The 24,442-nt window shown below is 37.4% G+C and overlaps 2 protein-coding genes across 9 annotated transcripts in view; both read right to left on the reverse strand.

The window, feature by feature from the left end:
* HYKK (hydroxylysine kinase) overlaps window positions 1-11,627 on the reverse strand; it is a 31,316-nt gene extending 19,689 nt beyond the window's left edge. For 3 of the 8 annotated variants that reach the window (XM_058542176.1, XM_058542174.1, XM_058542175.1), the window contains exons 1-3: window positions 11,533-11,623; window positions 7,332-7,700; window positions 5,853-5,992 (exon numbers count right to left, since the gene is read on the reverse strand). In XM_058542176.1, coding sequence (XP_058398159.1) covers window positions 5,853-5,992; window positions 7,332-7,677 — 486 coding nt within the window. In that variant the 5' untranslated portion in view covers window positions 7,678-7,700; window positions 11,533-11,623. Of the gene's footprint in view, window positions 1-5,852; window positions 5,993-7,331; window positions 7,701-8,762; window positions 9,181-11,532 lie in introns of all 8 variants that reach the window. The other 5 variants (XM_058542171.1, XM_058542170.1, XM_058542172.1 and 2 more) reach the window with 5 other exon arrangements.
* Window positions 11,628-17,882: 6,255 nt separating this feature from the next.
* The window catches only part of IREB2 (iron responsive element binding protein 2), a 46,488-nt gene continuing 39,928 nt past the window's right edge, over window positions 17,883-24,442 (reverse strand). The window contains exons 17-22 of the mRNA XM_058542177.1: window positions 24,239-24,343; window positions 24,007-24,149; window positions 21,270-21,417; window positions 21,062-21,184; window positions 19,042-19,227; window positions 17,883-18,304 (exon numbers count right to left, since the gene is read on the reverse strand). Of these exons, the coding sequence (XP_058398160.1) occupies window positions 18,194-18,304; window positions 19,042-19,227; window positions 21,062-21,184; window positions 21,270-21,417; window positions 24,007-24,149; window positions 24,239-24,343 (816 nt within the window). The 3' untranslated portion in view covers window positions 17,883-18,193. The remainder of the gene's footprint in view (window positions 18,305-19,041; window positions 19,228-21,061; window positions 21,185-21,269; window positions 21,418-24,006; window positions 24,150-24,238; window positions 24,344-24,442) is intronic.

Below are 24,442 nucleotides of genomic sequence, written 5' to 3' on the forward strand. Positions count from 1 at the left end.
GAAGGCAGTGAGAAGCCACTGAAAAGTTTTAACTATGGAACTGACACGGTCAGATTTGTAATTTAAAAAGTAACTCTGAACTGGTATAAAGAATAAACCAGAGGAGGAAAAAAACCAGATGTAGGGAGGCTACCGTGGTAGCTGAGGCAGGAATGGAGAAAAGGAGATGGAATATAGAGACATTTGAGAGGTAGAATGGACAGGATTTTGTGAGTGATTGGAAGTGTTTTCCTCATACAAACTGTAATAACTTTTTAAATTGTTTATCTGTCCCCCTGGAACACACTCCTCCAGGACAGGGAGATCCTTACCCTTCCCTCAGTTCCTGGCATATAAAAGGTACTCATTTATTAAACATTTGTTGAATAAATTAAGAAGTTTTGTGGATGGGTCTGGAAAAATATTTGTCATACATGATATCATTCTATAGGACAAAAACATCCTCAACACAAGTAATTTTATTTTATTTTTTGAGTAAAGCTGCCATGAATTTTCTTATAAAGTCTTTTTTTTTAATTTAAATTAAAAAACAAAACAAAACAGTTCACCCATTTCGCCTACCCCCGAACCCCCATCTCTGGCAACCACCAATCTGTTCTCTATATCTATTACCTTGTTTTTGTCCTTCAGATTCCATATATAAGTGAGATCATATATTTGTCTTTCTCTTTCTGACTTATTTCACTGAACATAATGCCCTCGAGGTCCATCTATGTTGTTACAAATGGAAAGATTTCATTCTTTTTGAAAGCAGACCATCTTCTTTCGCCATACACAAAAATTAACTCAAAATGGATTAAAGACTTGAATGTAAGACCTGAAACCATAAAACTCCTAGAAGAAAACACAGGCAGTACGCTCTTTGACATAGGTCTTAGTAGCATATTTTCAAATACCATGCTTGACCAGCCAAGGGAAACAACAGAAAAAATAAACAAATGGGACTACATCAAACTAAAAAGCTTCTGCACCCCAAAGGAAACCATCAACAAAACGAAAAGACAACCTAACAAGTGGGAGAAGATATTTGCAAACCATATATCTGATAAGGGGTTAATGTCCAAAATATATAAAGAACTCATACATCTCAACAACAAAAAAACTAAAAACCCAATTAAAAAAATGGACAAAAGATCCGAACAGACATTTCTCCAAAGAAGATATACAGATGGCCAATAGGCACATGAAAAGATGTTCAACATCACTAATTATTAGGGAAATGCAAATCAAAACTACAATGAGATACCACCTCACACCCATCAAAATGGCTATAATTAACAAGATAAGAAATAACAAGCGTTGGAGAGAATGTGGAGAAAAGGGAACTCTCATGCACTGCTGGTGGGAATGCAAACTGGTGCAGCCACTATGGAAAACAGTACGGAGATTTCCCCCAAAATTAAGAATAGAACTACCAAATGATCCAACTATTCCACTGCTAGGTATTTATCCAAAGAACATGAAAACATGAATGCATAAAGATATATGCACCCCTGTGTTCACTGCAGCATTATTCACCATAGCCAAGACTTGGAAACAACCTAAATGCCCATCAAGGGATGAATGGATAAAGAAGATGTGGTATATATACACAATGGAATACTACTCAGCCATAAAAGAAGAGGAAATCTTGCCATTTGCGACAACATGGATGGACCTTGAGGGTATTATGCTAAGCAAAATAAGTCAGAGAGAGAAAATCAAATAACGTATGATCTCACCCATAAACAGAAGCTAAAACAACAACAAACAAACACATAGATACAGAGATTAGACTGGGGTTACCAGAGGGGAACAGGGGAGGGAGGAGGGTGAAAGGGGTGACTGGCACATGTGTATGGTGATGGATGGTAATTAGTCTTTGGATGGTGAATTGGATGTAATCTAAGACATCGAACTACAATGATGTACACCTGAAATTTATATAATGTTGTAAAACAATGTTACCTCAATAAAAATAAAATAAAATAGAATAAAAAGCTTTCATTCTTTTTTATGGCTGAATAATATTCCATTGTGTGTGTGTATGTGTGTATATATATATATATATATACACACATACACACAATATATATATGTATATATATATAACATGTATATGTATATGTATAACAATATACATATACACCACATCCCACATCTTCTGTAACTATTCATCCATTGATGGACACTTAGGTTGTTTCCATAACTTAGCTATTGTAAATAATGCTGCTCTGGTGCATATATCTTTTTGAGTTAGTATTTTTGTTTTCTTCAGTTAAAAACCTAGAAGAGAATTGCTGGATCATACAGTAGTTATATTTTTAATTTTCTGAGGAACCTCCATACTGTTTTTCATAGTGGTTGCACCAATTTACATTCCCACCCACAGTGCACAAGGGTTCCCTTTTCTCCACATCCTTGCCAACACTTGTTATTTCTTGTCTTTGATAATAGCCATTCTAACAGGTGTGAGGTGATATCTCATTGTGGTTTTGATTTGCATTTCCCTGATGATTAGTGATGTTGAGCATCTTTTCATGGACCTGTTGGCCATCTGTATGTCTTCTTTAGAAAATGTCTATTTAGATCTTCCGCCAATTTTTAATTGTACCGTTTGGTTTTTTGCTGTTGAGTTGTATGAGTTCTTTATGTATTTTGGATATTAGCCCCTTATCAGATATACGATTTGCAAATATTTTCTCCCATTCAGTAGGTTGCCTTTTCATTTTGTTGATGGTTTCCTTTGCTGTGCAGAAGCCTTTTAGTATGATGTAGTCCCACTTATTTATTTTTGCTTTTGTTGCTTTTGCTTTTGGTGTCAGATTAAAAAAATCATCGCCACAACCAATGTCAAGGAGCTTACTTCCTATGTTTTCTTCTAGGAGTTTTATGGTTACAAATCTTACATTCAAGTCTTTAATCCATTTAGAGTTAATTTTTGTGTATGGTGTAAGATAGCAGTTAAGTTTCATTCTTTTACAAGTGGCTGTCCAGTTTTCCCAACACTATTTATTGAAGAGACTGCCCTTTCCCCATTGTATATTCTTGCCTCCTTTGTTGTAAATTAATTGACCATATATATGTGGGTTTATTTCTGGGCTCTCTAATCTGTTCCATTGATCTATGTGTCTGTTTTTATGCCAATACCTTACTGTTTTAATTACTATAGCTTTGTAATACGGTTTGAAATCCGGGAGTGTGATGCCTCCAGCTTTGTTCTTCTTTCTCAAGATTCCTTTCACTATTCAGGGTTTTTTGTGGTTCCATACAAATTTTAGGATTATTTGTTCTATTTTTTTTTGAAAAATGCCATTGGAATTTTGATAGGGATTGAAATGAAGCTGGAGATTGCTTTGGGTAGCATGGACATTTTAACAGTATTGATCCTTCCAATCCATGAGCATGGAATATCTTCCATGTATTTGTGTCTTCTTCAACTTCTTTCATTAATTGTCTTGTTGTTTTCAATATATAAGTCTCCCACCTCCTTGGTTAAACTTATTCCTAGGTATTTTATTCTTTTTGATGTAATTGTAAATGGGATTGTTTTCTTTATTTCTCTTTCTTATAGTTTGTTATTAGTGTATAGAAATGCAATAGATTTTTGCATGTTGATTTTGTATCCTGAAACTCACTGAATTTGTTTATTAGTTCTAACAGTTTTCCAATGAAGTTTTTAGGGTTTTCTACACGTAGTATCATGTCATCTGCAAATAGTGACAGTTTTACTTCTTCCATTCCAATTTGCATGCCTTTTATTTCTTTTTCTTCCATAATTGCTCTGGCTAGGACTTCCAATACTATATTGAATAAAAGTGGTGAGAGTGGGTATCCTTGTCTTGTTCCTGATCTTAGAGGAAAGGCTTTTTCAGCTTTTCACTATTAAGTATGATGTTAGCTGTGAGCTGGCCATATATGGCCTTTGTTATGTTGAAGTATGTTCCCTTTATACCTACTTTGTTGAGTGTTTTTATCATAAGTAGATGTTGAATTTTGTCAAATGATTTTTCTGCATCTATTGAGATGATCATATGATTTTTATCCTTCATTTTGTTAATGTGGTGTATAAGTTGATCGATTTGTGCACGTTGAACTATTCTTGCATCCCTGGAATAATCTCACTCGATCATGATGTATGATCCTTTTAATGCATTGTTGAATTCGGTTTGCTAATATTTTGTTGAGGACTTTTGCATCTGTGTTCATCAGGGATATTGGCCTATAATTTCCTTTTCTCATGGCATCCTTGTCTAGTTTTTTTTTTTTTTTTTTTTTTGCTATCCATTGTGAATCCTCCTTTATTTTTTTTTATTATTTTTTTTTGCTTGAGGAAGATTAGCCCTGAACTAACATCTGTGCCAATCTTCCTCTATTTTGTACTTGGGTCGCCGCCACAGCATGGCTGACAAGTGGTGTAGGTCTGGGCCTGGGATCCGAACCCGTGAACCCAGGCTGCCGAAGCAGAGCACACTGAACTTAACCACCAGGCTACGGGGCTGGCCCCATCCTTGTCTGGTTTTGGTATCGGTAATTCTGGCCTCATAAAATGAATTTGGAAGAGTTACTCTTGTTTGGAAGAGTTTGAGAAAGATTGGTATCAATTCTTTGAATGTTTGGTAGAATTCACCGGTGAAGCCACCTAGTCCTAGACTTTTGCTTGTTGGGAGGTTTTTGATTACTGATTCAATCTTCTTATTAGTAATTGGTCTGTTCAGTCTTTCTATCTCATCATGATTCAGTCCTTATAGGTTATATATTTCTAGTAATTTATCCATTTCTTCTATTCGTTTCTTGTCCAATTTGTTGGAGTATAATTGTTCATAGTAGTCTGTTATGATCCTTTTTATTTCTGTGGTATCATTTGTAACATCTCTTCTATTTCCAATTTTATTTATTTGAGTCTTCTCTCTTTTTTTCTTGGTGAGTCTACCTAAAAGCTTGTCAATTTTGTTTATGTTTTCAAAGAAGCAACTCTTAGTTTCATTGATCTTCTCTATTGTCTTTTTAGTCTCTATTTCATTTATTTCTGCTCTAATCTTTGTTATTTCCCTCCTTCTGCCAACTTTGGGCTTCAACTGTTCTTTTTCTAGTTCCTTGAGGTATAGACTGAAGTTATTTATTTGAGACTTTTTTTTTTTTAAAGATTTTATTTATTTATTTTCCCCCCAAGCCTCAGTAGATAATTGTATGTCATAGCTGCACATCCTTCTAGTTGCTGTATGTGGGACGCGGCCTCAGCATGGCCAGAGAAGCGGTGCGTCGGTGCGCGCCCGGGATCCAAACCCGGGCTGCCAGCAGCAGAGCGCGTGCACTTAACCGCTAAGCCATGGGGCCGGCCCGAGACTTTTCTTTTTTCTTGAGGTAGGCATTTATCTCTACAAACTTTCCTCTTAGAACTGCTTTTGCTGCATCCCACAAATTTTTGGACATTATATTTCCATTTTCCTTTGTCTCGAGGTATTTTTTGATTTCTCTTTTAATTTCTTCTTTGACCTATTGGTTGTTCACAAATGAACACCAGTCATTTTAATACATTTGCTTTTTTAATACATACTCTGGCTGATTATACCTTATCTGGATGAAAACTTCAGGTTATAACTTGTGAATACAGACTGTTTTCAGTGAGTAGCATAAGGATATCATGAATTTCTAAAAATGTAGGTAATCGTACCAATATACCAGTAAAGAACAGACCTGGGAAGAAGCCTTTTGTCATAAAAATTCACGCATCTAGGACCCTGTCTCCCTGATAACACACCTGAGGAAGCACCATACATAAAAAGATCCTGGGTTTATTTAAAAAATAAAATAAATCAAAACCAAACAAAAAAAAACACCTCTTATAAACAAAATAAAGCCCCAAATCTTACCTCCAGTGTCTTATCCAATTTGGCAGCTAGCCTTCCAATTTCATATAATAGCTGGGGGCTGATGGGAATCTCAGCTATAGGTCTTCCTGGGAGGTAAGTCAGCAGCCTTACCAAGTAGCTTTTGATTTCAGAGCCACTGCCTAGATGGATGGAATGATATATCCTGTCAACTATTCTTGAAAAAGATAGAGGCCATTCTGCCTTTGCAATCATTATTACAAAGAATAACAGAAATTACAAAACAAGAGAAAAAATGTGCTAACCTAAAACAAGTCAGCAGGATTCCCTCAGGCTGGGCTGAGTGGATCGAGCAAGCAGGTAGAAGAGACAAATCTTAGAACCTTGGAACTAGCTGTTTATATACCAACAACATTATAACCCTAACTCTGCAAGCCTTAACTCTAAACATAACTTACCTACTCTGGTAAATGAATGCCTAAAACACTATTCTATAAGTTTACAGTTGAGGAAAGTGTGATGTAAAGAAATGACTCTTTCACAAACACTGTATGATCTCACTCATATGTGGAATATAAACCAACACATGGACAGAGAAAACTGGACTGTGGTTACCAGGGGCAGTGGGGGTGGGGGGTGGGCACAAGGGGTGAAGGGAGTCATATATATGGTGATGGACAAACAAAAATGTACAACCCAAAATTTCACAATGTTAGAAACCATTAAAACATCAATAAAAAAAATATTCATATGGAATACTATTTAAAAATGAATAAAAACCTAAGTGAAAAAAAAAAAAAAAGAAATGACTCTTTCAGAATAACAGGTTTCTTCAGGGCAAACTGAGGAACAGCCTGTTTGCAACACAGGAAAATAACTATTTCTCAGGGACTGTAACGGGCCTCAGCTGTTTGGAGCAATGCAAATTAAGAAAGAATGGGTGAACAATTTAGAGAGAAAAAGAATCAAGATTTCAAACCTTTAAAAAATTCCAAGGAATTGATTTCAGGCTGCTGCTTAGAGAATCCTATTAGGTACATCTTAGCATTTAGAGGTGAAAGCGACCAAGTCTCACAGATGAGAACACAAACACTTAGGAATGTAAGTGGTATGCCCAAGGTCACATATACAAGAATGACAGAGCTAGCATCTAAAATTCCTGATTCCTAGTTCTGTGTTCTTTCTACTATACCACAGCACCAAAATATACAGCTGATCTAACAAAAAAAAAAATTTATTTTTCTGCTTAAAAAAAAGTTCCCCTAATTTCTACCTGTCCCCTTAGTTACTCCCCCACCAGGTCCTTTCCAAACAGCAGCGTTACACCAGATCCCAGCTCTAACCACTTCTGAATCAGAGCCCCAGTCTCCACTTTGGTGATACTGTGGCTTCTCCCAGCCGCTGAAAAAATAACCACGTCTACACTTGGAACTACGGACCTGTTCTTGATATTTCTACCTGTAGCCAAAATGCAATAATGTACGTGGACAGGTGACGACCAGCGAGTTGGTGGTCTCTTACCTACGGACACGAGAGAGGTTATGTCGTCTCCTTTAGTACGACACACAGAGGCTGTCGGAAATCCAGCCGCTCTCAGAAACATGATGATGTGACTCTGCACTTCAATCAGGTCTGGAGTTTTGCTAGCCTCAGTGTTGTTTATTTTGAGGACATATTCAGTTGGGCCATCGGTAGCGTCTTCGGTTCTTGGAATGCACACATGAAAGTTTTGATCATCATAGCTAGGAAGTGGCTGGATCTTGGAAACTTTTAACCCAAATACTGATTCCACTAATGCAGAGGCTTGTACCTCACTGAAAGTGGGTTTGGCAAAAGCCCGTGATTGCTGATCATCTCCACTTGACATTATGTCTAGGGGAAACAAACAAACTAGAAAGGGGCCGTATAATGAATATATTTATTTAAATGGTTTTTCTTAAGACAGGCCAGTAATGTTTCTCAACACTGATTCTGTATTTCCTTTGATTATTAATTTTCACTCATAAAGTTAAAAAAAATCAAATCAGTAAATGGGATAAAGAAGTAGATGTTTTGGCAGGTGAATAAAAATCCATATACTGTAAATTATTTCTAAACTCTCTTCCCAAACTGAAGGTATGTTTCCAGGGACAGAATACAGATCAGGAAAGCACCCTGGTATCACCTAGACCAATTTGGCCCCCAGTCTCCCGCCATCAACTTTATTTACAGGGGAAATTTAGGTCCTGAGAGGTTAAGTGCCTTGCCCAAAGTTACATACCAAGTTACAGTAAGAACTCAGCTCTCTAGACTCCTAATCTATGATTATGTCCTTTTGACTACATTACCGTCAGTTTCAGGTTAAAATACAAATTCAAATACAGTGATCTTACTTTTTTATCCACAAGTTTTATTAAATTATAAGCTTATCATGCAAACTTCAACTATAAAAGTGTGGACTGATGTGCACAGCATCCTGTAGGGCACTGTGGGAAATATGAAGATGAGCTTAGAGGGCTCTGTAACATCTGAGAAGTTAACTCAGCCACAGATATCCTAAACAATAAAAAACTTAAAATCTGTTCAAAACAACAAGTTATAAGGCAGTAAATAATAAACTGATAGAATGCCAAAGAAAATCCTGAATTAAGTATAAATTTGAAAAGACGAATTAACACTGAAGTGACTGAGGTTACCTTAAATTGTAAAGAATAGGTTTTCTATTGCTAAGAGGAATAAAGGCTTGGAATAAAAATTAAGGTCAGTTACAAAAAATAAAGTTACATCTGAGTTTATGACATATGAAATTAATATCTATCAAAACTATGATAGAAATCCAGAGAGGAGAGAGATTACTACAGCCTAAGGAAAGGTATTCTTGAGAAGATGGATTTGAATTGAGTTATTGAGTATAGACGGGGGTGGGGAGACTGTTTTCTTCCCCTTGGTAATGCCACCCTCTGTTACACATACCTGGCCTATTTCCAGAGCATCCGGCAATGCAGGGCTTCTGAACATCCTTCAGGAACCAAATATTTAAGGTCCTTGCAATCTCACCTCCCTCTTTTCCCAAAATAGTTTTATGCCAATCTTTCCTGCATACTAAATTGTAAATAACTGATAACATCTTGGGGTGGGTTGCATTTCACGGTACAATTTTGATTGCTGTTCAAGGGATGTAGTGTCACATAAAAAGAATCTCATGAACGGTTAGCTCTTGAGAGAAATCAGAACAGCTGTTGCTTCTGGCAGGGAGGGGGCATGAGGGAACTTTCTGGGAGGAAAATATTCTATATCTTGACTAGGTTTTGGGGTGTATAAATTTGTCAAAACTTGACTTAAAACTGAAGTAAGCATAAGATCTGTGAATCTCAGTGAATGTAAATTTTACCTAAAAAAAAAAAAAAAAGTCAGCCCTTGTGAGAGATTGGCTAGGACAAGGAGGTGGAGGTGGGGTTTTAGGACCTTCTCAGAGCTCCCAAATCAGACCATATGCCTGTTAATGTCTAATCACTTCAGATCTATGACAGCCAAAGCCCAAATTACTTCACTGAGGAGGAGGAGATAAAATTCAGGGATGTACACTAGAGCTCTCCTATATGACCCCTTCCCTGCATCAGCCCCAAGACTATAGCCTGATGACTCAAGCACTAATGAGTATAACCCTCAGATGCCACTCCCCTCCCCCTCCCCGCCTTCCCTGATCCTCTTACCTCAAGTGATTTCTCCCACCTCTAAACCTGCATAGCCCCTCATGCCACTGGTCGGTTTCCACCAGCTGTTATAGTTATTGCATTGTTGACAATCATTTCTCATGTTTACTTTCTCACCAGAGCATTTGCTTTCAGAAGCAAATTAAGTCATTCATATTTTGTTCACTAAAGATGTTGTCACAAAGCCTGAATGAGGTTTCAAAACAATCTTTGTACCTGAAACTTCTGGGAACCAATATATCCTGTCACACTGTATTTGGGCTTGACTTCACATAGAATTTTAACATTCGTTCTGGGGGTTTATAAACTGGTGTTAAGGCCAGTATTCAGAATGTAATATGAACTGAAGCTTTAAGTACAAGATGAAATCGTGGAGTAATTTTTCATCTCCTAAAGCGTTAAGGATGTCAGAATAATCCTGAATTTAATATGAATTCTAAGTTCTAAAAGTTGGAAGGAAACTTAGAGGCAATTGGTGAAGGCCAATCCTCGTCCAGTCTAGAAAATGTTCCTATAACATCCTTGAATGGCGCTTGTTAAGCCTCTGCTTGAAGAGCCCTGTTTTCCAAAGCAGTGTAAAGCAATGTTGACAGCTCTAGCCATCAAAGACAGCCTGATCTAATAAAAAGTTGTGCTGGTTAAGTGTATTTTACCACAATAAAAAAAAATTGGAGGAAAAAAAGTTGCTGTGCTGGAAGAAATAAGACATATTTTAGTTATAACTCTGCTACCTAGCCTCTGAAACTGTGGACTAGTTACATCTTCTCTAAAAGGGAGCTGCACTAGATCACTCCTGAAAGTCCCTTCTAGATCTAACATTCTCTGCTTCTAAAGGTCTCTCTTTTTGAGCTTAAATTTGCCTTTTTTCTTTGTATACAAGGATTCCAAATTATGGAATTAGTGACACAGATCAGGTCAGCTCCTGAAAGTAAATAAGTACAAAGAAACAAATGTGTTTATCAGAGAAGTCTATCTTAACCAAATGTCTCTTGTGTGTGGGGAGGGGGTGAGGAAGGGAATTCAAATCTGATAGGTAGTTAATCCATATTTCCTGCCAACAGTGTTTTACTTAGTTCCTGAGAAAGCCCTCAGGAAGCACATGTTTCAACTCCAAGGTTTATGCCAGAATCTTACAATCTCTGTCCTACAACCACAGGGGCTGGACCTTCAACTTTGCACTTTGCACAAGGTGTTCCAACAAACAGGAGTCATTCTTGATTTCTTCCTCTCCCTCACTCCGAAAGTGTTACAAAGTCTGGTAAATTCTACTTTAGCGTGTCTTCCAAATCTACCCTTCTCCCGCAGTTTCTTCTGCTATGTCCTTCCAAGGTTGGAGAACAGGGATTATACCCAGTAAATCTCTATCCCCAGCACCTAGCCCAGTGGCTTATTAAACATCGCTGGAACTAATGAAAGAGGGTTGCCTTCACTCCACAGGCTCATGGGACCGTTTACCCTCAAAGCGGATCAGGAAACAGAAAGGCAGGGAAATTACAATCTGTAGTTTTTCAAAGACAACAACAATGCACTACTGGGTGCTCAGAGGGTCTTCCTGCTGAGTGAGGGGGAGAGTGGTGGGCGAGCGGGCTGCAGAGGGGTTGCTGACCTAAGAGGCGGGAAAATAAGGGAGGAGGAGGGCACACGAGTTGGGTTCACAGAGATATTACGTTAGTGAGGTCCAGTGGAGCCTCAGAAATGGTTCCCACCAGACACCTGGCCCCGAGTGACAGGCGTCGCATCTTCCCTCTGCAAGGTTCTCCACACAGGTGTCGGGAGGGTTGGACCGGATGGTTTCTTGCGTGCCACGCTCCAATTCTGGAATCTCAGCCCAGCCCTTCTGGGTTACAGGTGAGGTCCCGAAAGGAGGGTGACTGGCCCATCACGCACGCAGCGAGTCTGAGGTGCAGCAGGGACTAAGGGAGTCCCAGGCACACGACTCCTGGCCCCAGCCTAGCACGAGCCTCCATGCTCTCGGGGACGGCACCCCCAGGGGACCTGGGGCTAGCCTCTGCTTTCCCCACCTGGCTCACCTGCAACGACCGTCCTGAGGTGGATTCCGCTCTGCAGCAGCCCACAAGGCCCGCCACAGCCCAGCGCTTGCGCTGGAAGGTGGCACCGGACCCGCGGCGCCCAGGTCCGCCCCTCCTCCAGCCTGCGATCCCTGACTTCTGATTGGCTCCTCGAGCCCCTCCCCGCCGCCGCCAATCAGCGCAGACTACTGGTAGGCGAGGCTCGGTCGGAGGACCGGACTTTTCCCCGCCCCGCGCCGGGCCTGCGCAGGAGGTTGCGAACAGAAATTCAGAGATCCGGCTTCTGATTGGCTTCCTGCAAACCTGCCCCGCCTTCTCTGGGTGGTCACACTGGTCAGAATCCGGCTGCCTTTCCACATAACTGGAATAGTTGTTTCTAATGGGCTGTTCGAGGTTCCGCTCTGCTCCTTGGAGAGTAACCATTTAGCAGACTTTCGGCTCGTGAGTGGCACGTCGTAGTTCCGCCCAGTCCACGTAGCCTTGGAGGCTTCGTGGACCATTTCTCTCGGGATTCTAGGTGTCCGGGTAGACTCGCGTCCTCTTTTTTCCTTCCTCGGCTTCCTTCCCCCTCCTGCTGGAGGCACGTATCCCGGAGGCCAGCTTCACAAGCGCGGCCAGAGCTGAACTCGAGCCCATCCTGGCCCCAGGAACTGCAAGATTTCTGATTGGAGGTCCTGGGAGTCTGGCCTGGCTGCATTCTGCACCAGACCTAGCTCTCATCGGATACTGGAAGGTTAGAATGTGAAATTGTCTTATTTATCGAATAGGTCCACACGCTCCTTGTACTGATGAGGAAACTTAAGTCTAGGGGGCACAGAGCCTCAACCAAACTTGGTCACAACTTCTAGCTTTAAGCTTTTGCCGCGGCACCGACTTTTCTACTCGCCTCCCAAACTATTACATTCAATATAATAGATGTAAAGGGGGCGTGAAGGCCGCCCCAAAAGGTTTCCCGGGGGCTGAGGTGACCACATTTATGTTTGGTGTGATGAGTGATTCACTTACAGTGAGAAATAGAGCTAGTAATTGGGTCAGAATTCTTATTTAGGTAGTGCAGTCAGTAGATTCTCTCTCCGCAGGAAAGTGCAGAAACCACATGATTTTCAGGAGGCTGCCTGGGAATCACGGTATAACAGCAAGGTTAGTTGGGTGATTTTGTCAGGGGCACTAGACTGATGCACTTCCGCAGCCAAGCAGAACTTCCCAGATAGGTCAGAGCAATCTCTCAACTGGAGAGCTTTAGACACCCATCCACTCATGTCTACAACATGGTCTATTTTATTTTTGTCAATGCACATACCACCCCCACCCTGCCCCCAGTGTTTTTTTTTTTTTCCTGTACGGATATAGTGCACGCCGGTTATCTAGTCCCCTTGATTGATGGGCTTGGATGTTTCCCAAACCGCTATCAACCACCTCTTGAGGGATGGCCTCTTTCCCCACTTTAGATACTGTTCTTATCTGTTGCACTTCTAATCTCCAAGTAGTGGGGCTTTTTTACAGCCTCAGGGCGACATTCTTAATATCTCATTCCTTTAGGTTGTCAAAGACCAACTTTGATTTGGATTTTCTGTAACCAGAATCTGATTCCTATCGGTCCTGTCAGCTGTCCTCAGGCAGCTCCTGAATTCTCTCTACCCTCTTGCTAGTCCACCTCTATTGCTCTGTGTTGTTGTTTTTTCCTACTCTTCTTGGTATGAGGCAATGGGAATGAAGACTGAATCTGGAAATTGTGGTGAGAATTGGGACAGGGATATAAGTCCACAGCTGCCTCCTTTGGAATGCCTCTTTCCACTCACTGCACCTTCTTTAGAAATACTGTATTTTGTAACTTGCCCTTTTCACTTTAAATGAGCATTTCTTTGACTTTAAGAATATCCTCCTACATAAATCTTTTGTACATTTTAAGTTATGTCTTTAAGATCCACTGCTCAGTCATATTATTGGGTCTAAGTGAACGAACATTTCTAAGGATCCTAATACATGCTGCCAAATCATGTTTTCCTCAATAAGGTCAATATTGCATACCATGATAATGAAAAAAGCTCCACCAATCTGATAGACAAGAAATGTCATGTCATTGTTGTATTAACATAATTTTCTTCTTCTCCACCTGGCCACTGGGACACTAAAGTAGTGGCTCTCAAAGAGCTCAGTGATCAAACACTGGAATGAAACAAAAAGATTTACAGAGTGATATAGACATGATTTTCTATTATAAAAGTCCTATAAGACATAATACCCAGTAGTTTTATATTTCCTTTAACTATGTATTGGTTAAAATGCTCAAAATTCAGTGCCAACATCGTGAGAACACAAAATTCAGTGACAACACAATTGTCATTATACAGATTTTGTGGGGATTACATATACATCTGCTTTTGCAATAGCTGTTCCATTTTTGAAGAATACTAAATACAAGCTTTACAGCCTGATATTTTGGAAAACTTATCAGCCAAACAATTCACATCAAATCAAAACAAATAAGCTAAAGCTAATTTATAATTAAAATAAGCTAACAAAATGCAACTGATGATGCACTCAGTTTCCTCAAAAACTCTGGGTATTCAAACTATCAGCATGTGCCTATGTTGGTATTAGCCTTTGTAATACAAACTTCTTACAATATCGAATTGGAATCCTTAGAAAACTCTTAATAATGTATCAGTTTTGGTTTATGAACATCAAATTTTAATAAACTTTAATCACTCATTTAGGTTGCTATTTAGGGAGAAAGGGCAGGTATTTTTAGATTATTGGGCAGCTGTCTATATTTATAAAACATTACTGTAGAGAGGAGGCCGTGGTCCTGGCTCCTAGCTCCAGGTGACTTGCTTCAAAAGCACTAATGAATAGCCAGCAGAGGAAGGACGTGGTACCTCTCCCTCTGGTCCTAAAGCATAGACATTCATGAAAACATAGCACCTCCATCCTGCATCATCAACAAAGGACCATTTCCTCCTGTAATTTACAACTAACAGCATGAGACCTCCAATTCAGTCCTAAATGCTCACTTTAACATAAATTACTTCCCTAATAAAAGATCTAGAGGTTACGTGCAACTTGTGGAGGGTCCGACTTATTCATTAAATATGTATTTAATGTTTAGTTGTATCAAAGTGCTTTAAGAGGCATAGACAAATTAGGGAGAACCAGAATCAGTAGGTATAAACTACAAGGAGGTAGACTTCAGCTTGAAATAAAGTCTATTTACCCATCAAAACTTCAGTCAACAGGATGGATTGCCAGGAGGGGAGCACAGCAGACAGTCTCCATCTCTTGAATGCTCAAGAAAAGGTTGCCCAGTTAGATACTATTTGTACAAGGGATCCTGCTTTGGGTGAGAGAGCAGTCGTTTCAACTCTAAAATGTGATTCCATGAATCTAAGTACCTGTTGAAACAACCCTTGAATTGAGTTCAGCTTTACTTATTGTTTCAAGGCTATCCCTATTGCAAACTTTTATCTTGGTTTTCATTCTCATTGGCCCTAGAACAGAAAGTAACTGACACAGGGATGAGAATGATCACGGTCCACATTTTGGCAGTTATAATGGGAATAACTAATGTCTGAACATTTAGATAACATGTTTGAAGAGAAATTTCTGGATGGCATCCTATTTCTTTTTAAGTTATGATGTTTTATTTTTAATTACCACAAAATATTTTATATCGAGTCAAATATGTGATAATACAATTTTCTTTATTAAAAATAATTTACAGCATCAATAACATACACAATTGTCATCAAGGAACTTTGCCTCCAATATATTTCTATACAATACTTAATATTATTGAACTTAAAACTGTTACACTGTTTTGTTGGCTTTAAATAATAGACAATGATTTATAGTTACTTAAGTGAGATATATGGTTTCATAGTCACACGTTATGTGTAAAATTGATAGAAACATCAGCACTATCACACTTCAGGGGGAAAAGCCACTGAAGAAGCCTAAGTCCATCTCCTTCCCCTCTCTTTTATTACTCCAAATCAAACTAAGAGAGAGTCAGCATCCAGTATCTTAGTACCTTTTCCTAAACCTAAAGGCAAAAGAAAGGTGTCTTAATTCAACCATAGAAAGATGTCAGTCAAATAATTTCTCCTCATCCTGTCACTCATCACTGAAAAGGCAAATGCACACAACACCATTACCATATATGCAAACAATTATGACTCTGATTTAGGTCCTGGCTGTACTTTTTTTCCTTTAATACCACTGAAGTTTGATTACCAGTGAAAAACTGAGCAATCTGGCTGAAGGGATTCTGATACCTCTCAAATGTCAGCTTGGAGATAAAACAGGAAATAATGACAACTATCATCTTGGAAACCTTTTAGGTGTAATAATGGCAATTCAGTGGCTGGATGACATTTTCACTGGTTTCATTTTATAGCAGTAGCAAAACTCAAGGCATGAAATATGGCAATGGTATTAACATAGTGTTTTTTAAAGGATAAAAGTTGTACTTTAAATTCACAACACTGATTTGCTTCTCTCATGTGCCTATTATACTTCCTTTCCACTATATTTGTGTGTTTTTTAAACACAAAATTACCCAGATATAGTCAACAAAGGAGAAAGTAAAATAATAAAAACCAACAGATGCTACATTACTGTAAACACAGAATTCGGCTAGAGGCAGAATTATAAGGTACACACTAGGACATAATCCATGACTCTCCTTCCCAGTTGACAGCCATGCTTATCAAGCTTTTTGGATCATTGTATATAAGCAAGAGATTAAGAGAACCTTGATTTTGTTCCTGAAACACAAAATTTGCTTGGACTAGGTAGACCGGAAACGTAAATGCTTAATTCATAGCTAGCTAGCTTTAGCATCTTCATCTCCTGGATCAGCTGTTTATGATGATGCCCACGCCTCGGCCAATAGGCTACATGTTATAGTATGATTTAAAAATAATACAGATGTTTCCCACATGCATGCAGTCTGGAATTATCATTTCTTCGAAGCATATAACCGGTACTTTAACATTCAACTTGTAAATTCTCCATCCCTAACTCATGGTTTCATGTAAATTAAAAACACATGCACTGACAGATACACAGCATAATAAAATATCAAAAAACACAATATGATTTGAAAGTACCAAAGAAAATATTTATAAAAAATTTAAATAAAGGGAAATCATTTTGTCAAACTCGAATCCATCTAATTGTCTAAGCACATATTTGCAGAATATTTTCAAAAGATTGTATAATTGATTATGTGCAAAGTTCTCAGTGGTCTTCACCCACTGGTTTGGTAGTTTCAGCATTTTAGCTTAAAACAATTCTTTATTCTGTGCAATGTGAGCTAATTCTGAATTGCAGTAACTTAACTAGGTCATATGAAGATCTCCATGTGAGGAAAAAAATCACTACAATTAACCTTTTGCCTGCTAAGTTTAATTTCTTAATTAAAAACAACAAGATATAGGTCTTTCTGGAATTAATTATCCAACCTTTTTCTTAAAAGTTGCCAAACTTCTTGTTGACAGAACATTTGATGTGGTAAATAGATATGCATATAGAGAAAATATGCTACTGAGACAGTAACACTTTAAGTGTTTTATCCTGATGGTCAGCTTTGGTTAAAACAAAAACATGAAATTAATTGAATCATGCATCCTAGGTAAAATGATTCAAAATGACAGGAAATCTATTTAAATAATTAAGAAATAACCAACATTTAAAAAAAGCTTAGGGATGAGGAACCACATAATTTAGGGTGGATAAAAGTCTAGAGGACATCACTTTAGTGATTAATGATTAAATAAGTTTTATTTAGGAACTATAAATGAGTTTGGAATTTTGGTTAATGATACCTAAAATATCAGGTTATAGTATCACATAAGGTGAGGCAAGTAATCTAATCCAATTAACATAATGTCATCTGAGGCTTGCCAGAGGGTCACAGCAGCAAATTACTGAACAATTAAGGGCTGCATATGTGATACATATTTCCACTGCTAATACATGGTGCTACACAATCAGTTGTATTCTGTAATAGGCAGTCCATCTTCAGATGTGGAGGAAACCTTGGCTGGATTGGAGAGAATGATCATGTCTGGGGCAGGTTCTATCCTTTGCAGTTAGACTGAGACTGAGGATAACTCTGGCTTACAAACTAAGAATGCCAACTATGTCCAGCTCAATGCTGAAAAGGAATTAATATATCTGAAAGCCCATTTATAAATCAGATTCGAACTTATACAATTTCAGAGTCTAATCTGGCTTCTTATATTTCAATCTGCTACTCTTAAACCAACAAACAGTAGTATACAGTTTTATAGGTGCAAAACTAAACAAATGACCTCAGGAAGGTTATTCATATAAGAATCTTCAACACAAATTCAAATTCTGCCTTTATTTACAAAATGGTCTGATAAAATATCGCCCCCCCATACTTACAGGTCTCGTCCACAACACACTTCACACGTTGATTTTAGCAATGTTAATAGCACCATTCGTATTATTATTTAAAATCAAGAAGATTTCATTTCAGTCACTACATTGATTCATAATCATTTACACCCATGGATGAGATAAGTGAGCATATGGGGACTATCTTCAGCTCCATGGTAAGGATTCCTGGGTCCAGCACACAAGGCTTTGTTTGCAGTTACCGGTTATGAAAGGTATCCATGGTGAATAGATACTATGAGAATTTTCGTGCCACAAAGTTTAATAATCCTCCATGTTTGTATAATGTTATTTCCACATCATTTTCAAACGAAGCAATCACGCTGAATACTTTTCCAGTGCTTGTCTTGAAACAAAAAAAAAATCTATGAGTGATAAAATCTTTAAAGTGTTATTTAGCGTTACGACCATTTGTCTTCATATATAATGACTACACTTGAATATAACTATACATATTCTGTATTCTGTCTGAGAAACCTTTCTCCTGCTTGAAAAACACTTGAGATACCTAACCATGGGCTTCATAGCTAAGTAGAAAAACAGATATTTTCATCCCTAAAATCTAAATGACAAGTATTCTATCACCTAGAACACTAAATCAGATGATTTAGATTTTGACTTAAGAAGTTAAACTCACGACTCATGTTCATTTTACATTAAATATTCATTGCATATAATATCCACTACACTTTTTCGTTTTTTTCTTAGTTGTGAAGTCTTTGTTACCCTAACCTTGAATGCTCAACTTTGCCTTCTCTTTGGAGTGGGGTGTATATGTCTGGATTAAAATTAGATCAGGATAGAAAGAGCTGATAACTAGGAAAAGGCAGTTGACACATGTAACTGGAAGTTCATGTCTTCTTTTTTCTGGACTAAGTATCCAGTGCTTTCTACTTTTTCTCAGAAAACATCAACTGTATTAACACTGGTTTAAGTACATAGAAAACAGAGCCATCTTAAACTACAATTTATGTTCACTAACTGACATTAGTATGCAATTTATAGTAACTGGTTTTTATTCAATTTACAACCATCTATTTGAGTATATAGCACACAATCATATATTTGAGAATTTAAAGATACCTTTATATTTAATGTAATTCCAGGAGACAGTTCTTCAGGAAATGTTACAGAAAATGTTTCTCTGCCAGAGAGGCCCAAGGAATCTGCATTTTCTCCTGGAAGGAACTGAAGTGGAGCTATGCCAATTCCAATCAAATGATCTTTGTGAATTTTTTCATAACTTTCAGCCAAAACAGCTTTCACACCCTGCAACAAATGTGCATTTTATTTCTTCCAATCATCTCTGAAAGTTAATTTAGCATTTTAGAATTTTAAAAATTCTACTTTTGGCCTGTCTGTAAAAACTTTTAACCTAATACCCCATATACTAAAGGTCAATATTGTATCAAAGTATTTTCAGAAGCCTTAACTTTTTCTATATTTTTAAGCAGCTCCCTAACTTATTCTAACTGCCTCTTTGCCACTCCGGGTTAAGTACTGCCAGTGCCTACCACATAGTAAGAGCTCTGTAAGTGGGGGCAGCTGCTTGGACCTCAAATAGGGCTCAGGTGGATTTGTTTAATCCTGGTGGATCTAACGTACATGTCACTCCCTCTTGAAATGCCACTAAAATAAAGGAATAAAGGCATAACACCACAGCAACAAAGGGAACAGGATGAGTGAATTCTATAAAATATTTAGAAGATAGAGATTAAGTAACTGACTTAGCAGACAATGTTGAAACTACAGAATGATAAATTGAAAATTAGAGAGTGATACCAATAAGATTTGAGCCAATTTGCAACAAAGAACCTAGAAAAGGCTTGAGACTCAGAGGCATGAGGTTCTCAGAACACTGGGGTACTAGCTAGAAGTCTAGACAAAGCAGTAAGCTCTACTGCTCAGTTCCCACTCAACCCCCCACTCCAGAAGAGTGAAGGTTTACTCTCTGGAGAAAATAAGCTAGAGAGGCTCTAGACCCATGTTTCTCAACTTTTTTTCATTATTTCCCCCTAAGGAGCCCTTTTTAGATATTTTCCCCCTAATCACAGCCTCCATCTCACTGTCCACCCCCAAAATTTAATACCATAAATATACTGTATATCTATGTACTAAATGTACATCTATACTTTATACATAAAAAGAGGATGATTTTTTCCAACACCTAAGAACCATTTTTCGCCCCTTGGGAGTGCCATTGCCATCACCTGTTGAGGATGGATGCTTTAGACTGAGGACCACTGCGCACAGGGGAAGGCTGGGGTGAGAATACACTGGAAACAGGGGATTAAGCTGAAGTCTGTGTTCTGAATGGGTCTCCTTCCTTGGAGAAACTGAACGGCCTCAGAGAAAATACTTAGATACTGACATACAAGGCTTTCTCAATGAAAAAGGTAGCTTATCATCCAATTATCTACATTAAGGCCCTCTGACAAAACCCAGCCCACATCCACAGCTTGTAATCAGTTTTTTAATGTTTAACTGAATGGAGAGCCAAGGATCACCAACTATATGAGGAAAGCCTCCAACATAAAAAACAAAGACTAAAAAACTTTCAGAAAAAAGGGAACCTATACCTACAATTAATATTCACAATACTTATAATTGCTTCCATCTGATTTTGCAATATACACTTTTTGATTTTATTATTGTGTTTTCTATTAATTTTTTGGAGTGAGATAAATTAAAAAACGTTTTTTCATAAAAAAAAAACTTGGCCTACTATCTCTGAATCTGTTAACCCCTGATGGAGCGAATCAGAAAAAATTAAATGAAAAGGGGTTGAGTAAAATTACCAATGGGTACAAATAATTATTATTTTAAAGCAATAATTTAAGACAGAATCTCCTTTCCCTTTACCATTTTGATTTCATCAAATAAGAAAAGACTGATGTAGGTTTACTCAAATTCAGACTACTAAAATGCAACTAGATTAATACAAAATATTATACAAGATCACTTTAAAAAACCCCACAAATATGAGATCCAAATAAGCATAAAAAATCCAAATGAGTAAAAAAAACTTTGATAGGATGTTACTGACAAAGGGAATATTTAAAACTCTTTGAAGTTTAAGAAGATAAAATTTAAGAAACGATACCAGCAAATATGGTCCTTTGGCAGCCCAGTCTCTTGAATTTCCTGATCCATATTTCTTTCCTGCTAAAATAATCAGTGGGATACCTTCTTTCTGGTACAGCTCTGCAGCCTCAAAAACATCCAGCTGTAGATTAAAACAAACACAAAGATCTTTAATACAAATTTTGATCTAGTTAGCAATTGCCTAAATACTTTGTATACATCCTTACCGTCTGTCCTGATGGAAAATGAATTGTTTTGGGAGCTGGTTTTCCAACAAACTTATTAAAAAGCTTGATATTTGCAAAAGTGCCTCTCGTCATCACAGCATCATTACCTCTTCGGGCTCCATAAGAGTTGAATTCACGAGGGGTAAGGCTACAAGAAAGTTAAGAAAAGTCAGTTTTCATTTCAGATGGAATATAATCACACATTATTAAATTGTAAAAGTTATTTGAAAACATGTTTTTTATTATGGAAAATTTCAAGTGTGTACAAAAGCAGAGAAAACAGCGAATGCCTAAGCACCTATCACGAAGCTGTAATAATCAACTCATGGACTCTGTTTCTTCTATAATCATCCCCTATTAGATTATTTTGAATCAAACTCAGATATCATATTTTAACTGTATACATTTCAGTATGTTTCTCTAAAAGATATGGATTCTTAAAAAATGCTATCTTAATACCAAAAGAGAAAGAAATCATTATTTCCTAATATCAGATAGCCAGTCAATATTCAAATGTCCCTGATTTGCCCCATACTTTTTTTGTTGGTTTGTTCAAATCAGGATCTAAATATGGTTCAAAAATTCACTCAGTTGATCTCAAGTCTCTTTTAATCTATATGTTCCCTCTCCCTTTCTGTCCCTGCTTATACTTTATCTGAAGAAACTATGTCATTTGTTGTACAGATTGTGCTGATGGCATTTCCATGGTGTCATTTCAAATGTTGTTTGTTCCCCTGTATTTCTTGTAAACCAGATGTCAGATCTAGTGGCTTTGTAAGATTTGTGTTTTTAATTTTTTTCAACAATGTTTCATAGGTCGTACGTCCATCAGGAGGCACATAATGTCCAGTTGTCTCTTTCTGGAACGTTACCAGCAATTGATCATCATTGTCTAGATTGATTTTTCATTAGGGATTACAAAATGGTGATACTCTAATTCTATTATTCTTTCTTCATTTTTTTAGTTGGAAAACTTCTATAAAGACAAACTTTCCTTCATTAATGATTTGGTTATACTGAAATACATTCCATACAGGAAAGGCTCTTGACTTGATTGTTAAATAATGAGATGGTTCCCTATCACCTTCCAAAGGTAACTTGGTGTTTTGTTTTCTTTTTCTTTTATTATTATGAACTCATGGATTTAAATATATTATGTTTCAATCCATTCTAGTTATTATTCTTTATTGATGCTCAACATGTCCCATCTTTGAACAGTGACTGGTTAAAGTTGGCTCCTGAGACCTTTTGACAGAAGCCTGATAGTCTCTGATAGCTCTTTTGCTTTTGGTACAAGATGACTAGAATCATCTTGTACCTTTTCCGGTCCCAAATCTGGAATCAGTCATTTTGCCAAGATGCCTGTACTGGGAAATGGTATTTAGACACCATAATCTGGATGCTACGAGTGGCAACGCTACCAGATTGGTCACAATATAAATGACTTTTTAGGGACAAGAAACAACTAAGCATAAGCATCTCCACAATCAACAACCAACGTTTATCAGCCTCTAATTTGGTCTTTTATGTAGAGGAAACAAATATTCTAAACTTGTACTAAACTTCTTACTTTAGAATGGGGTTGGGGAGGTTTGAGTGCCTTTATTTAAAAAAAAATTCTAACTGATGACAACTACTGGATTAAATGTGCTAAGAAATCCATATCAGAAATAATAATAAATATAAAAATTGTATATTTGAGAGAAGTGGTGACGTGTGTGTGTGTGTGTGCGTGAAAACTATGTCATGATTATGACCAAGATGGAAATTGCAATCAAAAATTATTTTGGAGAAAGAAAACATTTTATTTCTCACCACTATAAATAAAAGCCGTGTGTATAACAAACTAATTCATCTTCCTCAAGTTATACCAAATGGAATTGCTATTAGCAATTTCTACCAGAAAGTGTTTTAATTCATACCAAATTACGGTTAACTAGAAAATAAATTCAAAAACAAATTTCACAACAGCACTAATGAGATTATAGTAAGAGCTATATAGTATTACTACACGTCAAACCACGCTACATAACACTGATTTTTATAAGATATTTCAATGAAAAGTCTTGTCATTTGAATAGCACAAGCATATTCAAAAGTTAACCAGGCAGCAGTACCACAAATTCTGTCTTTAGCAAACCTGGTCTCTGGTGTCAAAATAGTTGTTTGATAACAGAGCAACTCTACATTATTAATCATGTAGAAATGAAATAAAATCTTTCTAGTTTTACATTTTTATCTCCTATATAAATGGTCTTTACATTCACCTTTATTATTCTAAAATTTTAGGCTTAAGAAGCAGAAATTCCTTGTCAATGATTTGATACAGATCAAACCTAGCCTCATGCACGTCCATTTTATAGCCCACAAAACACATGTTTAAATTTCACACTCCAACAATAGGAGGATGGTTAGAACCAACTGATCAGGCTTTATTTCATAGGTCAAACCAAGCTGACTTTTCAACAAAGTAGCATTGAAAAAGAAAAATCTTGTTTCCAAGCAATTGTTTGCTTAGACTACAAGGAGTCAATTTAAAATAGCAATTTCAGTTTCTAAAGTTATAAACAAATGCAGGTGCAACAGGTACCCCAGTTACTGCTTAAGTCAAATACACTAACAATTAGACACCTATGACAGCGTGTATTTACTAGATAAAGGAACATGACCAGTAGAAGCATCTTAATCAGTGAGAAAGAAGATAAAACAAAAACACCCTAAAACCATGTACACATACCCTCTGTTTGTCAAATACTTAGCAGCAGCACTACTCCTAGCGATGCTTCCAGCAGGTGATATATGATCTGTCGTGACAGAGTCCCCCAGATATAATAAGACATGGGCATTTTCAATGGGCTGGAGTGCAACTGGCTCTTTGGTCTAAAAAAAAGTTGAAGGCATTTAACTCTTCATGAGGTTTTTTAGTTCATGACAATCTTTAAAAGATCAAATAGTAAAACAGTACTTACAAGCTTATCAAAAAATGAAGGACATCTGATATAAGTGGACTTTAAGTCCCATGGAAACAAAACTGAATCCGGTGCTTCTAAGGAACTCCACCGTTTATTTCCCATCTGTGAATATGGTTTTGGTTGATGAACCACAAGAAAGATAAAACGGAGTCAGAAAAAGAGGCTTATGAAAATGATCAAGGGAATAAAACAGTATTTAGG

This window comes from Diceros bicornis, chromosome 5 (assembly GCF_020826845.1).
Source record: "Diceros bicornis minor isolate mBicDic1 chromosome 5, mDicBic1.mat.cur, whole genome shotgun sequence".
Lineage (NCBI taxonomy): Eukaryota > Metazoa > Chordata > Mammalia > Perissodactyla > Rhinocerotidae > Diceros > Diceros bicornis.